Here is a 17,340-nt window from a genome sequence, read left to right on the forward strand (position 1 = left end):
TTTCCAGCTATGTAATGTCAAAGCCACGATAGACATCCTTCAAAGTTCCCATTCTCCTAAAAAATGAGAAAACGCATGATATCATTCTGCCAGCTCACCGTCCTTCGGCAGAGATATCTGTTCCACTTTCAGTTTCTCCTGCAAGGTCTGAATGTAGGAATCGAACTAGAAGTTCAGAACAGTAACATGCTCAGTGTTACACCACCCACAAAGTAAAACCAAGTGACAAAATCCAGTTCGATTTTGGTGACTCACCCCTGTCAAACGAGTGGAAAGACAGGATCGCCGAGAAGCTAATTCCGTGTCTGATGTTTTTGCTAGGGGTGAACTTGATTATGGTCACACCACAGTGGTGAAACATAAGATTCGGCTCTCTGATCCAACGCCTTTTAAACAAAGGCCACGGCCCATTCATCCCTCTGATTATGAAGCTGTCCACCTTCATTTGGAGCAGCTGTGCGACAGCAACATTATTAGAGAGTCCGAGAGCCCATTTGCTTCACCAATTGTAGTTGTGAAAAAGAAAAATGGGCAGATCTGCCTATGTGTGGATTACAGAAAGTTGAACAACCAGACAATCAAAGGTGCTTGTGCCTTGCCCAATATAGAAGAGGCATTTACAGCTCTGTCACGATCCAAATGGTTTTCTGTTATGGATTTAAAGTCTGGATATTACCAGGTAGAGGCTGAAGAAGAGGATAAGCACAAGACAGCTTTTGTCACACCCATGGGGGTTTGGGGATTCAACAGGATGCCCCAAGGAGTCACTAATACTCCAAGCACTTTTCAAAGAGTTATGGATAAATGCATGGGCTCCATGAACCTCAAGGAAGTACTGGTCTTTCTTGAGGTTCTTATAGTGTTCTCCAATACTTTGAAGGAACATGAAGAAGAGCTTCTCCATTTAGGACACATTGTCTCAGAACAGGGAGTGGAGACAGATCCTGATAAAATCTCTGCACTCACAACATGGCCCAGACCCACAAACCTGTCAGAACTGAAGTCATTTTTAGGCTTCACCGGCTATTGTCGCAGGTTTGTCAAAGATTATTCCAAAATTACAAGGCCATTGAATGATTTGACAGCTGGTTATGTCCCTGCCAGGAAGCTGAAACACCACAAATCACTATCCTGAACCGTCCTTTTAAGGAGAAATGGACTCCCTTATGTGAGGAAGCTTTCAAGGCCCTCTTTGAGAAGTTGACATCTGCACCAGTGCCTGGGTTTGCTGACCCAGGAAACCCTATGATTTACATACCGATGCTAGTTCACATGGACTTGGTGCAGCCCTATACCAGGAAGAAGAAGATCGGTTAAGAGTCATCGCCTATGCCAGCAGAGGCCTGTCAAGCTGTGAAAGAAGGTACCCCACTCACAAAATTGAATTTCTTGCACTGAAGCAATTACAGACAAGTTTGCTGATTATTTGTATGGAGCTGACTTTAACATCATGACTGACAATAACCAATAACCTACGTGTTAACGTTTGCTAAACTTGCCACAACTGGACATCGATGGCTTGCTGCTTTGTCGAATATCAATTTCAACATATAGTACAGAGCCGGTAAAAGAAATCAGAATGCGGATGGATTATCAAGACGGCCGCATGTTTCTGTTGAAACTGATGACAGTACAACTGCTGAGGACGAGAGAGTAAAGCAATTCATTGCAAAGTCTACAGAGGGAAACAGTGCAACATTTCCAATGGATGCTCTAAAAGCTGTATGCGAGAAGCACCAGGTACACATCTCCTGACACCAAAAGGCTAAACCACTACCTACCTGCTGCGGTGGAGTGTTTGGCAGTGGATGCAAGTGCGATACCTGACAAGTTTGTTCAAGCCGACGTGCTGACTGGTACTAGCACTCCTTCCTCTCCCAACAAGATTGGGCTGCAGAACAAAGGCGTGACCCTATAATAAGCAGAGTCATAGACCTTGTCCATACAGGAAAACGCCTTTCCTATCGTCTTAGGCAAAAGGAGGAAAGGGAAGTCCAACTCATGTTAAGAGTACAGGATCAGTTGTCCATAATAGACAATGTCTTGTACCGGAAGCGAGTGAGCCAAGGCCAGACTCTTTTTCAACTAGTGCTTCTAAAGGAGTACAGAGAAGTGGCTCTTGAAAGTCTTCATGATGCAGTAGGTCACATGGGATTTGAAAGATGGGCTAATCCAGTAGGACGGTTTAACCGTACACTGCTAGGGATGCTTGGAACACTCCAAGAAGAGGACAAACTAAAATGGCGTGATCATGTGCAGCCAATTGCACAAAAAATGACACAACTGGGTATTCACCCTATCAGCTCATGTTTGGGAGACAGCCAAATCTTCCAATTGATGTAGCTTTTGGACTTAATGTGAGCAGGCAGGACAGTGTAACTCACAGTGAATATGTGAAGAAGCTCAGGGAAAGCCTACAGGAAAGTTACATACTTGCTGTGGAACATAGCGAGAAAAGTGCCCTACGCAATAAGTCAAGATACAATCTAAAAGTGAGAGAATCCACCTTGGAGGTTGGAGATCGTGTTCTTGTCAAGAATGTTGGAATACGAGGGAAACAAACTAGCTGACAGATGGAGTCAGATGGTCTACAAAGTTTTGAAAGAGATCAATGACTCTGCTGTATATGTTGTTGCTCCACTCATGTCAGATGGGCCTGAGAGGACACTGCATAGAGACTTGCTGCTACCGTGTGGGTTTCTGTCATGCTCAGCGCCAATCGAACCCAGTCATGGAAATCCAGAAAAAGAGACACCCAAAGGCAACACCTCCAAAGAGAACTTCATTTTCTGAAGTTGAAGGAGACTATCATTATCTGGGTGATGATGATATTGTGGATTATGACTTTCCAGTAGTTTACAAAGAAGTCAGTTACCCAGCTTTCACTACTGTCAGTGAAATCCCCAAAGCAACTGAGTCTGTGTCAGAACAAAGTGTGGACCCAGACGAGTCCGGTCTAAACCGTGCAGTAGAGGAGTTTCATTCTGCACCCGTGGAGCTGGATGAGAGTGATGTTTCACTTCAAGGCTCAAGTGGAAATGACATTGGAAACGACCCTCCAATGAAAGAAATAGGTGTTATTGTTAGTGAGGAATATTTATCTGTTCATGATTCATGTGATAGATCCACCTACAGAAAGTGATGTTGAACCTCTGAAAGAAGTTATTGACGTAACTCAGGAGCAGTACCAAATAGGGCTGTCGGATGGAAAAGAGGAGAGTGATGGAGATGGATTAGAGGCAGAAGCTGCTGAAGATGAAAAACCTCCAGAAACAAGAGAAATCAGGCGGTCAACTTGGAACAGGACTGAACCTAGCAGGCTAACCTAAAACACCTTGGGAAATCCCTTAACATTAGTGATGCATTCTCTTTTAAACAGTCTTGATCAGGTTTTTTCACATGCCCTTGACTCAAACCCTTCCCCATGTGTTGGCAGAGTAAAAACCATTTAAAGTGACTGCTGTCATGCAGGGATGCATGTCGATTTAGGGCATGTGTGTAACTCATAAGCACAATAAATCTGGACAGATGAGATGCCATACTAAACTTCCACCTGCTTAACTGCAGATCCACACAGCCCAACTGTCACCTGGTTAAATATGCTGACGACACAATTCTCCTGTCACTGCTGTCAGGCCCCTCACAACATCACGGGCCCGCTCTGCGGGAGTTTGTAGAGTGGTGTGACAGCTCCAAACTTGAACTGAGCGTGAGCAAAACCAAAGACATGGTGGTGACCTTCTCCAGTAGGCAGAGGGATCTGGCTGCTTCAGTCACCATCATCCACGGGAAGCCAGTGGAGGTAGTTGAGGAATACAAATACCTGGGAACCATCTTTGACAACCTCCTGAAATTCTCTGCCAACACAGAGGAGATTCTCAGGAGGTGCCACCAACGGCTATACCTCCTTAGGAAACTCAACTCCTTTGGAGTCAGCACAGCCATCATGATGACTTTTTAATATGCCTTCCTGGAAAGCATCATGACCTTCTCCATCACCTGCTGGTCCCACTCCCTCAGCCTTCATACAGGAACAGACTGCAGCACACTGCATCAGTGTGCTCTAAAATCATTGGCCTGTCAGAACTCTGGCTCAGGTTTTCAGCCAACAGGCCCTTAGACAGGCAGCCAAAATCATCAACGACCCCTCTCACATTCTTCACCCTGCATTTCAATGGCTCCCCTCTGGGCGACGCCTCCGCTGCATTTCCTGCAGGACTGAGAGGAGGAGGAGCGCCACCTTTGTCCCCAAAGCCACTCTGCTTTTTAACTCCAGCCGATAAGAACATTTCCCACACCAGAAACATAAACTACTCTACACTCTTTTATACTGCCGACACTTTACTCACTTTTATTCACTTACAGTTATTTATTCACCTTTCAGTCACTTTAATTTTAAAACTGTATATACTGTATATTCTGTGTATTTATTGCCCTGTCCTTATCTTCAAAGTCATGCTGCTCTGTTGTATCTTAATTGCCCCTTGGGGATAAATAAAGTCTTTCTGATTCTGATTCTGATTTTGACTCTGCTTTCTATACAGGGATCAGCTGAAATGAAACATGCCTATTCAGTGTGATTTAATCAGACAGAATAACTCCCAACTAGGGCGAACAAACACCTAAGATATGGTCATTTCATCAGTGGAACACCTGATTAAATGCCACATTTTCCACTGAGGTTTGGCATTTGTTTGTGCCACACAGGCAGATGCAGGTTATCGGGAAAAAGTAGCACATCAGTGTCAGACTGACTTTCACAGCCTGATTACAGAGAAACGCGTCTGACTGAATTATCTGTATACTGTCACAGTGACACTGGGTTTGTAAGTAGGTGGAGTAAGCTCGCCTGTCAAACTGTCCAGTTGTTATAAGATAACTTTAGCATCTTTCCCTCGATAAATTATTTTGAAAATAGTGATGACAGTTCATAGTTGAGTTTGTTTGTTAATTTGCATCTTAGTTCATAACACTCACTAAAACCTGCCAGCTGTCAAAGAGATATTTCTAGAAGGTCTAGTGTTTTTGACCAGCAACTGAAATCAACGTTAAAACACAGCGTGTTGATGTTTCAGTGCCAGTCAGAGACAAACAAAAATGAAGATGGTGACTGTGGTCTATCAGAGCGGGAGAAAATGCAGCCAGCAGTAATAACAGAGCATTTCACCTCTATATACCTCTATATATATACATATATATATAGAGGTATATAGCAGTGGGCTTCCCACTGACTCCTTCACCTGACCCTGGACACTTGCAATCCTGAAGGCAGAGGACATCAGAAATGACAGACAAATATAAACAATACAACTTTTAGTAAATGTACATTTATTAAATTTCATTCTTAAAAATTATCTTCTTGACAGCACACATACTTTGTATCTTTTCTTTAAGTTGTCCCACTTCTTTTTGGCCTGCAAGGGGGTGACTTTGCCTTGCAGGCCCATCTTCTCGAGAATAGTCCTGATCGCACACAAAAAAATAAGAGAAGAGAGAAAATCATAACAACTATGATAATCCCTAAATCCAAAAGTTTTCACAGCAGAACACAAGAGGAATATCGTCTGGACATCACAGGTTCTGTACAGAATGAGGGTTATTGAAACCGTACTCAGATGAATATGATGTGTAAATTGATTTATTCGTTTACCTCCATCCCACAGTCGCTGAATTTTTTACCCCGGTGAAGAGGTGATCGTTTTCTCCTCTAGTTTTAATGAAGTCTGCCGTTTGCTCTTTGGTCCCTATAAACATATCACAAAATGGTTGATTGGGAAAAATGTAAGCGGCAATGAAAAACCGGGGGCCCACCATACAAGCAAATTCACAACCCTAACAACATAACCGCTATAAAAATTAAACTTTTGTACCACCAGATTTTCATATACTTACATTTAAACGTGTATTCGTCTCCCAGTTTATCTTTTTGTGCCGCCATCATTACGTGAATGAAGTTCTGTGCAATGAATTCTGGGCCGGCTAGCTATCGAGCTGGTGGGTAACAGACGTCTCCGAAAACGTCTAAGCACTTTTGCAAATATGCGATATCTTGACAAACCGAGCAGATATTTGAAGTTTACACAGCCACATTCTCGCCTGAAAATATGTTAAAAGTTTATTTTGTGACCCAGAAAGATTAATAAGAGTAATTTTAAAATTTAGTAGCGGCTGCCATTGCCGGAAACTGGAGCTTGGCTGGGCCGCGCTATGAATTCTGGGATATGGTGGGCCACGAAGGACACACCCGACCCATCCTTCAAATTCGGGGAAAAAGAGGACGCATTTGTCGGCTGCATTCGGAGGAGTCTACAAATTTGGACAGCGTCGCTGTGACGTAATCGACCTACAAATGCGGCCTCAGGAGGATGCAGCCCATGAATTTGGACATGACCATAGGCCACTAGTGCTGACCAAGCTGCCATCTTTCTCTCTTCCCGTCTTTCAATGGCCGTTTCAATTTCAGCCTGACCCTCTAAAGCGCAGGTAAGTAATCATTTTTTGTCATCTTTCCTTGCTGTCCCACTGGACTGGACATTAGTTTAGTTTTTTTAGCTACATCTGGTGAAGTTGTGGTAAAATGCTGGTATTAGCCTATTCGTCGTAGCAAGCTAGCCTGAAGCTAATATTTGCTAAATTTAGGGACACCCGTGTCTCTTTAGGAGTTGGAGGCCGGTGTTTTAGGAGCGACACAAGATCTCATCAACAGGCAGTGTTGGGGAGTAATACATGCACCAGCGTTACATATTTAAAATACAAAATGTATGCGTTACAGTTACCGTTCAATAGGTGATATTGAGAATACAGTTAGTTTGTTGAGATAAATGGATTAAGTGGCGGTATTTTCCTGTTTCATATGTTTCATAGGCTATGGTCTCTTTATTTTTGGTAATTGCACGCCGGTGGAAACCCAAACAAAACACACAATAAGAGCCTCTAAAAATTATTATACAAAAATGATTTAATATGAAGGCAATAGCACAGTGTTACAGGCATCGCCCTAAACAATGTAGCCTCATGGGCAGTGTAGTCCGTGCTGCAGGGAGAATGGACTGCCATACCCGTTATGTGTCTGTGAGCGAGGGGGGGAGAAAAAGGAAAAGTATGAGCTGTCACCGAGCAGAAACGGGAGCTGGAAGCATGTAAATATAATAATAACCACTGCAGCCAAGAAGAGAGCCTGACAAGCCCAGTTGTAAGTAAGCTATTAAGACTCGACTGTACGCTGTGTTCGTGTTTTCCTCTGAAAAAATAAGTTCCGTTGGAGCAGCCTTTCAACGCCTCTCTCTGTCTCTCGCTAGCAAAGTTGACCCAGACAACAAAGTAAAGCTAGTTTTCAGCTACGAGCCGACACGAACCCGACACGAGCCCGACACGAACCCGACGTATTAGCCAGAGGTCCCTTTACTATGGTTCAGAGCCGCGGACCTGACAACAGGTTAGCACCTCATACCACAGTGCAGCAAAAGCAGTCTCATGAGCGCTGGGAAGGACAAGCCCAGAGCCCAAAACAGACAGTGCAGGAGATGACAAGGTTAGTAATTGTATGGTGAAAATTATACTTCTAGTTATCTTGATTGGCAAAAGAAAAGTAAATACAAAATCTGCTTCTCACATATAGGGCATTTCCAAGATTTTTTTCAGAACTTCTTCAATTCCTTTCATTACAGCTGTCCTGTGCCAGATGTTCTGTTGACCCACAGTGAGAGGCATCATTTCAGAAACACCAGGAAGACTGAAACTCATCGCCGGGATCAAGCAGGGCTTGTGATCTTCACCAGCAGCTCCATCACAAGAAGGATAAACCCAGCATTTCATGAACACTGATGGAGACCTTTGCTTTGTGTAATGTTAGAAGTACTCAGATAATCCTCAGAGGGTCTGGACTTTTACATAATATCATAGCTTTAAGTCCTGTAGAAAGTTAAATATATGTTGTGCTCTCTGATTACTCTGGTATGAATGAGTCTGAATTACTTTATGATAAATAACACTATTGTCAAAAAACAGTGAAAGAATTCCAGATCACAAGTTTTTAGTTCAAATACAAGTAACAACCTTTGACTTTAATCAGGTTTTATTTAATTGTGTCAGAGAAAACATCATGTGCTCTTCATGTAGCTGATTACATTCAGTGTTTAAAACAGAAGCTGTGCAGGTCTGAGATCAGCAGTTTTCTGAAACACCAAACTGAAGTCCTGTTAATGCTGATGTATAGTGACACAGTTACAGGGGTGATTAATCCTTTTGACTTTTTGTCTTTAAATTTATCAATAAAACAGCTGCAGCTTTCACTGACGGCACATGTGGTACTGTTTTCTTCAGTTAATTTTGGAGTTACTACAAAGATTGAAGATATAGGATGATCTGTCTGCTGTCACTGGGTGGTGCTGAGGTCTGAATCTGAGGACGGCTCCTGTAATCACAAAGAGAACAGAATCATCACAAACTGAAATATAAAGTTTATCTCAAATCTGAAATAGAGCTGATCCTTCTCTGTCCTCACACACTCGGGATCTGAAGTTGTTCAGTCCTACAGCTCTGCCGACAGCTGTTTATTTTTTATTTGTTTTAAAGGCCTTATATACTAACACATTTTCTAATATCATGTTTACCTTTGAGTTGTTGATGCTTTATAAATGGACATCTGCAAAGATGAGATGATGGAGCAGGTTTCAGTCGAGGTTCAGTCTGCTGCTGCATCCTGGTCACAACATACGGAGGTGTTATCAGCAGTGAACAAGAAATATTAATGCTTCAAATTATTTGTCCTAAAGGATGCAAGCTGTACAGAGTACTGCACATGTGACTTTGTGAACATAACTCATTAAATATAATTCGGACTGTTTTTTAACCTGAATATTTGCAACAAAAAAAAATATACAGAGTCAGTGCTAAAAAAATAATCAGAGGAAAAATTAAACATTTTAACTTAAGCTGCCAAGTGGAAGTAGTTGGTTTCAGTACATAAATATCGGGATTTGCTATTTAATCCGTAGCTATTGACTAATGAGGGGTTACTGAAGTGCCAGCTTTTTAAAAGTTGGCGTTAATGTCGTTCCACATGTGGAAAGCGACAGAAAACACACTGCTGTTTGCACATATTTAATAATCAGCTCTGCACAGGAGCAGAAGCAGCGTCCAGCCTGTTGCTCTTACAGTATAATACTCATATAAAAGTACAGTAACCGTGGTTAGTCACCGAGCAGCCCGGTGCGTCTCTCTTGATTTCTTTAGTCAGGGTAAATTTATTCACCTGCATGGGTTAGCTAAACGACCTTTACAAAACAAGTTTCCCCGACAGCCAAGTCCTCATCTTAGCTAGTATTAAACCCAATTCTTTGATCCCCATGATAGAACAGAGAAAACCCAACTCAGGAGTGATCAAAACATTCATAATTCTTTATTCAATCATCTTCCGGAAGAGAGAGCCCTGCACAGCCCAAAGCCAGTTGCAGAATCTCTAACATTAGAAGCTAAAATAGTCGGTAATGTAAACGCTGGACCCCTCAGCATCTGCCATTCCCGAACAGACATGTGCAAGTTTGTCCGTGACCGCAGCTGCGTGTTTTCTCCAGTCATTGGTCAGCATTATAATGTATGCAAATACATGCGGGTCGGAATCCCCGCCGCCCCCAGCGCTCCCCCGGACGACAAAACAGTGCCAGCAGAGTGAAACTGAAAAATGGTTTGAATCCGAAAACTGGATTGACACTGGAAAAAAAAATGGATTGCAACTGGAAAAAAAAAAAAATTGTAAGCGAAAAAAAAAATTTCCAGTTTCAATTCATTGTTTTTCACTATCATTTTTTTTTTCCAGTTTCAATACAGGATTTTTCAGTACATTTATTTCAGTTACAATGGGGTTTTTTTTGGTTTCAATATTTTTTTCAGTTTCATTTCAAGGTGGCATCGTTCTGATCCCATAGAATCCCCTCTTCCTCTTTTCTCCCTGACTCACAGCTCCATATTCAACATGCTTTGCCCAGGATATCCACTCTCTCTCCTCTGCACATGCCAGCCTGAGCTGTCCCTCTGATATATTCGTTTCTGATCACTCCCAGTGAAAGGATGTTCAACTCTGCCACCTGTCTTTTTATCAGTGCTACTGTCCCCAAACCATACATCATAATCTTGACACTACCGTCTTGTAAACCTTCTTTTTCACTCTTGTCCTTTTGTCACAAATGATCAGAGATGTGCGGGATCCTTCACCAAAGGAGAAAACTGGACATGTCAGAAATTTCACTTAGACCCCTCTCAGATTAGGTCTCCCTTTTTTAATGTTGATTTATGCACGCTGAGTTCAGGTACAGGAGTCAGTGAAGACCTCTCACCCTTAAAAGACTTTTTTCTGTAGACACTTGATTAAATATGGTGGCCTTGCAGAAAAAGTAACCTGAGGCACATGTTTTATTTTTGTTTGTTTTTCTTACATTGAACTAAAACTGTCATGGCTTCCAAATCTCACTACCATCACAAGTTCTCCCTGGTAACACATTTACAGTCTCATCGACCTATAAGAAATTTTGCCCGTCAGAGTTGGTTTTGTTGTCACACCACATAACTGGGAGAACACTTTAGTCAGATTGTATTACCAGTTGGGAGAGCTGGAGGTGTTTATAGCCTTGCTGTCAAACTCACCTGTGAATCTCAATAAGTGTGTTGGAGATCTCCAAAGCTGAACACTTGAGATGCCCCGTAGCAATTTGTTGGCAGAGAAAAAGCGACACAGCAGAAATGTGGACTGTAAGTCACAACCGGTCATCACCAGAGCGGCTTCAGGAGAGTAGAGGCTAACTAATGCAATGGGATTGGCTGTCAACACCTGGGCATCAGACTCTGCCCTGAGGTAGAGGAACAGCATCACTGAGAGAAAAATGCACTTGCAGAAAATTCAAAGATTCAAAGAGCTGCAAAAGCAGGGAAACCCCAAACCCAGAGCTCCCCAGAAGTGATCGAGTCCCGTCTGCTGTTTAAACTTACATTCAGAAACAGATGATTTGTCCCACATAATGCTCTGTACCGTTCCTCCTACTCTACGCCTACACTACCAGTCAAACCAGGACACACCTTCTCATTTAATGGTTTTTCTTTATTTTTACTACTTTCTACATTGTAGATGCAAACTGAAGACGTGAAATATATGAAGAAGGATATATGGAGTTATGTAGCAAAGAAACAAATCATGGAAATCTGTGCTTTGCACTGGTCTATGCAGAAAAGGTGAACAGTGGTCTCTACATGCATGGTTTGCACTGTGAAGCATGGAGGAGGAGGTGTGATGGTGTGGGGGGGCTTTGCTGGTGAAACTGTTGGAGATTTATTCAAAACTGAAGGCACACTGACCCAGCATGGCTACCACAGCATCCTGCAGGAACATGCCATCCCATCCGGTTTGTGTTTAGTTGGACAATCATTTATTGTTTAACAGCACAATGGCCCCAAACCCACCTCCAGGCTGTGTGAGGGCTATTTGACCAAGAAGGAGAGTGATGGAGTGCTGATGGCCTCCACAGTCACCTGACCTAAACCCAATGGAGATGGTTTGGGATGAGATGGATCGCAGAGTGAAGGCAAAAGGGCCAACAAGTGCTCAGCATCTCTGGGAACTCCTTTAGGACTGTTGGAAACCATTTCAGAAGACGAGCTCATGGAGAGAATGCCAAGAGTGTGCAAAGCAATAATCAAAGCAAAGGGTGGATATTACGAAGAGTACTATTGTGCTGTGGTCACAATAGTACAGTAAAAGTTTAAAGTGTAGTGGACAGTGCAGTTGTAGTGTGTTAAGTGTTAGAGTGTGGAGTTGAAATGCATTTAAATTGACATTGAAATTTGAATCATAACTAAGCGATCTGTACATGTTTGCCTATTTGAAATAAGGACCCAATAAACAGCCCAGTAAGGTTTTTATGTTCAGCATTGTTAAATGATGATAATGTTAAAACAGTGAAAGCGTCTGACAAAATCACGATTCATATACGTGAATGACAGTGGCTGTGCTGTTATTTCAGCTGCCATAGGCTGGTTTTAAAAGATGAGCATCCTGGTCGTTCTGCACACTGGATCAGCTGTATTTTGCATACAGCTGATCAGGATCAGGCTGAAGTGAGAGCGCCATCAGAAGAAAAATGCATCATGATGTGTTCATTGAGAAAGCATGGTCATTAGAAATACAGAATTTTTAACCAAGACTCCAATCAGCCAAAGAAGCTGCCTCACGGTGCTCTCAGAGGTCAAGGAGTGTCTCACAGCAAGTTCTCACAAGTCAAAATAATGTTTGTCAATCAGGATGAGAATATTAAAATGTCATATACAAAGACAATACAAAGTTACGATCAAGATAAAGTATCCCTGCAGACAAGGATTCATACTGCAGCAGACTGAATGAAACTGACTTTCCTCCAACCCTTTTATTTATGTAGACAAACAGTTTAGAGATTACGCAAAGTATGAAGCTGATATTGTCATTTGTAATGAAATTTAAATTCACACTGTGTTGAATCCCACTGTGCACACCTTTATCAACAGTGAGTAGTGTTGCCCTCATTTCTAAAATCTGTTGTAAATGCATATATTAACATGCATTATGTACTCACATCCTGCCTGTTAAGATACGAAAGGTTTAAATAAAATGTTCCTGGCAGCAGTTGGCAGCTTAAAGTGGATTAACAGTACAACGTGGAAAAATAAAAATAGCTGTGCGTGCTCAGAGTTTAATTCCTGAGTAAACAAAGGTTAAAAGAAGTGAGAGCACACAGCTGACGTGTGACATCGGCTCTTTGTTTTTTTTTTATCTCCTTTTCATTTTCTTCTAGAAAATCTCTTCCTTTTCTGTGGCTCGTTTCCTTTGCAGGATCTCAGTCTGCAGCAGAATCTCATTAAAGCGAGCCCTTGGGGTAAACTGTGTAAACACGGCCGCGTCTCTCCACACTCGTGTACAGTTTAATTTGTTCCGATTGTTTCCATGCTGGATGAGCCCGGGGTGGATTTGCTTGCACTGCTGTTCCTGCAGCAGGACTGCAGTTGCTGCCTCAAGAACGCATCTGTGCAGATCAATGGGAAAGAAAGTGAGGCAAGGTTGTACGTTCAGTTCCCTGGACAGCTGCAGAGGTCAAAGGAAATTTCCTGGAGAGTTTGCCCTGCGGTGCTCATTTTCTTCTTTCTTGCTGTTCCTTCATCTCTCTAACTATTCCTTCATCTCTCTTAGTGTTCCTTCATCTCTCTAACTGTTCCCTCATCTCTTTAACTGTTCCTTTATCTCTCTAACTGTTCCTTCATCTCTCTAACTGTTCCTTTATCTCTCTCTAACTGTTCCTTTATCTCTCTCTAACTGTTCCTTTATCTCTCTAACTGTTCCCTCATCTCTTTAACTGTTCCTTTATCTCTCTAACTGTTCCCTCATCTCTTTAACTGTTCCTTTATCTCTCTAACTGTTCCTTCATCTCTCTAACTGTTCCTTCATCTCTCTAACTGTTCCTTCATCTCTCTAACTGTTCCCTCATCTCTTTAACTGTTCCTTTATCTCTCTAACTGTTCCTTCATCTCTCTAACTGTTCCTTCATCTCTCTAACTGTTCCTTTATCTCTCTCTAACTGTTCCTTTATCTCTCTCTAACTGTTCCTTTATCTCTCTCTAACTATTCCTTTATCTCTCTAACTGTTTCTTCATCTCTCTAACTATTCCTTCATCTCTCTAACTGTTCCTTTATCTCTCTCTAACTGTTCCTTTATCTCTCTAACTGTTCCTTTATCTCTCTTTAACTGTTCCTTTATCCTCCGTGTTGGTCAGGTGATTCTTCCAAAACAGGGATAAGTGTCTCAGTGTACAGTATTTCTCCTGTATCCCAACTTTTAGCATTCTCTGCGTCTATAAAACCACTTACAAAGCAATTTCAGTAACATTAAACAGGTAAAAGTAAAATAACAATAAATGCCTGAAATGTGAAAGAGAAGTAATACAGGAAAATTGAAATATTTGTGTGTGTACATTTCTTAAGAAGTCCAAGTTTCACAGTGAAAACAAAAACAAAAGGACTTAAACAATAAATTTAAAAACAATATATCTGAAATCTTTTTACTCTCACATTTAACAAATGCATATGTATAGCTACAAGCATATGCACATTTATGCACAGGTCACTATTGCAATGCCATGAATTAAAATTCTTTATATATATATAGCATATATTTTATATATAAGCAGAGTTTCAGTTAACATTCTTTGTAATTGTGTTGGCTATGTAATAGTGTAATTTTCTAAACTTATATTTCAACTCGTTTAATGTTGACCATGTGAAAGGTTACTTTTAAAGGTTTTTGAATGTATTTATTTTCATTTTCGTGGATATCATGAAGCAACATGCTTGTTGCTTGGGGAATTTTTTTGCATTTGATGTAGGCTGATTCACAAAGTGTTTGCTCTGCTGTTGCTCTAACTAACATGTCGTATGACCAACTTGATATAAAAGTCAGGTGTCATGTTACTGGGTGGCAGCGTTAGAGTTTTAATCATTGGTTAGTTTGTAAGCCCTTTACCTGACCTCTGACCCCGACTCGTGTTTTTGTGATCTGTTAGGTTTCTACATGTACATAGAGACATCAAGGCCAAGGCTGGAGGACGACACAGCCAGACTGTTGTCCCCGACATTCAACTCCAAAAGCTCCTCTGTCAGCAACAACCCCACCTACTGCTTTGCGTTTTATTATCACATGTATGGGAAACATATAGGTGAGAGTGAAGCAGAAATCCATGTGTCACAAGTACACCACGTGATGAATAAAAATAACGTTGAACAGCGCTGCTTCATGTCTCGTAGGAGCTCTGAACGTTTTCCTGCGTCAGAAAGGTCAAGCGGTCACAGATACCCTGGTCTGGAGTCTCACCGGTAACCAAGGAGACCGCTGGCGTCAAGCCAAGGTCAAGATCCACCCAACTACAGCCTTTCAGGTACAGACCACACCAATCCCCACAGACTATTTACTGCACACCACCCAACATAACAACTAGCAGCTGTAGAGCAGAGAGCACTTCTGTAGAGACCACGCCACAGCAGCAGCACTGTTCCAGAAAGCATGCTCTACAGAGTTTAAGAAGAAGAACACTGATCAGTTACATCAGTCAACACCTATACTTGAGTCACGTATGTATGTGACTGGAGACAAAGTTCCTAACACGATTCATCACAGCAATGGGTAAAAAAGAGGAGAGCAACTTGGGGGTTAGTATCTTGCCCAAAGTTGCCGAATGAATGTGTGTGCATGTTAGTTAGAAGAAAGTGACTGGGTGAATGTGGCATGTTGTGTAGAGCGCTTTGAGTACTCTGGGAGAGTAGAAAAGCGCTATATAAGAATCAGTCCATTTACCAAGATGCTAGCAGGCAGGGCATACTTGGATCAACATAACCAAGTGGCCGACGTAGTATACAGGAACATCTGTGCCGAGTATGGCCTGGAAGTCCTGAGGGATCGTGGGAAACTTTTATAGAGCTGTCTATATGTCGGCCAGCTAGATGTTTTATTACAGGGAGTGCAGAATTATTAGGCAAGTTGTATTTTTGAGGAATAATTTTATTATTGAACAACAACCATGTTCTCAATGAACCCAAAAAACTCATTAATATCAAAGCTGAATGTTTCTGGAAGTAGTTTGTTTTTAGTTTTAGCTATTTTAGGGGGATATCTGTGTGTGCAGGTGACTATTACTGTGCATAATTATTAGGCAACTTAACAAAAAACAAATATATACCCATTTCAATTATTTATTTTCACCAGTGAAACCAATATAACATCTCCACATTCACAAATATACATTTCTGACATTCAAAAACAAAACAAAAACAAATCAGCGACCAATATAGCCACCTTTCTTTGCAAGGACACTCAAAAGCCTGCCATCCATGGATTCTGTCAGTGTTTCGATCTGTTCACCATCAACATTGCGTGCAGCAGCAACCACAGCCTCCCAGACACTGTTCAGAGAGGTGTACTGTTTTCCCTCCTTGTAAATCTCACATTTGATGATGGACCACAGGTTCTCAATGGGGTTCAGATCAGGTGAACAAGGAGGCCATGTCATTAGTTTTTCTTCTTTTATACCCTTTCTTGCCAGCCACGCTGTGGAGTACTTGGACGCGTGTGATGGAGCATTGTCCTGCATGAAAATCATGTTTTTCTTGAAGGATGCAGACTTCTTCCTGTACCACTGCTTGAAGAAGGTGTCTTCCAGAAACTGGCAGTAGGACTGGGAGTTGAGCTTGACTCCATCCTCAACCCGAAAAGGCCCCACAAGCTCATCTTTGATGATACCAGCCCAAACCAGTACTCCACCTCCACCTTGCTGGCGTCTGAGTCGGACTGGAGCTCTCTGCCCTTTACCAATCCAGCCACGGGCCCATCCATCTGGCCCATCAAGACTCACTCTCATGTCATCAGTCCATAAAACCTTAGAAAAACCAGTCTTGAGATATTTCTTGGCCCAGTCTTGACGTTTCAGCTTGTGTGTCTTGTTCAGTGGTGGTCGTCTTTCAGCCTTTCTTACCTTGGCCATGTCTCTGAGTATTGCACACCTTGTGCTTTTGGGCACTCCAGTGATGTTGCAGCTCTGAAATATGGCCAAACTGGTGGCAAGTGGCATCTTGGCAGCTGCACGCTTGACTTTTCTCAGTTCATGGGCAGTTATTTTGCGCCTTGGTTTTTCCACACGCTTCTTGCGACCCTGTTGACTATTTTGAATGAAACGCTTGATTGTTCGATGATCACGCTTCAGAAGCTTTGCAATTTTGAGACTGCTGCATCCCTCTGCAAGATATCTCACTATTTTTGACTTTTCTGAGCCTGTCAAGTCCTTCTTTTGACCCATTTTGCCAAAGGAAAGGACGTTGCCTAATAATTATGCACACCTGATATAGGGTGTTGATGTCATTAGACCACACCCCTTCTCATTACAGAGATGCACATCACCTAATATGCTTAATTGGTAGTAGGCTTTCGAGACTATACAGCTTGGAGTAAGACAACATGCATGAAGAGGATGATGTGGACAAAATACTCATTTGCCTAATAATTCTGCACTCCCTGTATAGTGTTGGGACTATGAACCACTTAAGGAATATAAAGAAGCAATTTATTACAATTACATATTGTGTTAAGGCAAAAATAAGCCACTGTGAATAGATCCAAAATAGAAGTAATGAGCTGGGAAATAAACAGATCCAGGGCTGATCCAGTCTGAATTCTTGATCCCCATCCGCTTTGGATCTGTACCACCATGGAAGTGCCCGGATGTGGTTTGCCTATCCATTGTGGAGCCTGTTGTACTTGATAGCAGACAGAGTCACTGCTG

The 17,340-nt window shown here is 42.0% G+C and overlaps 2 protein-coding genes across 2 annotated transcripts in view; one reads left to right on the plus strand and one right to left on the minus strand.

Annotated features, from left to right (window-relative positions):
• mdga2a (MAM domain containing glycosylphosphatidylinositol anchor 2a) overlaps positions 1-17,340 on the plus strand; it is a 173,312-nt gene that overhangs the window by 150,071 nt on the left and 5,901 nt on the right. Inside the window, exons 14-15 of the mRNA XM_084915816.1 lie at positions 14,575-14,727; positions 14,816-14,946. Of these exons, the coding sequence (XP_084771942.1) occupies positions 14,575-14,727; positions 14,816-14,946 (284 nt within the window). The remainder of the gene's footprint in view (positions 1-14,574; positions 14,728-14,815; positions 14,947-17,340) is intronic.
• LOC146365198 (dehydrogenase/reductase SDR family member 13-like) overlaps positions 16,859-17,340 on the minus strand; it is a 32,076-nt gene continuing 31,594 nt past the window's right edge. Inside the window, exon 6 of the mRNA XM_084915819.1 lies at positions 16,859-17,074. Coding sequence (XP_084771945.1) covers positions 16,955-17,074 — 120 coding nt within the window. The 3' untranslated portion in view covers positions 16,859-16,954. The remainder of the gene's footprint in view (positions 17,075-17,340) is intronic.

The sequence above is a fragment of the Perissodus microlepis genome, chromosome 19 (assembly GCF_051167445.1).
Source record: "Perissodus microlepis isolate ML-2025 ecotype Zambia chromosome 19, ASM5116744v1, whole genome shotgun sequence".
NCBI lineage: Eukaryota > Metazoa > Chordata > Actinopteri > Cichliformes > Cichlidae > Perissodus > Perissodus microlepis.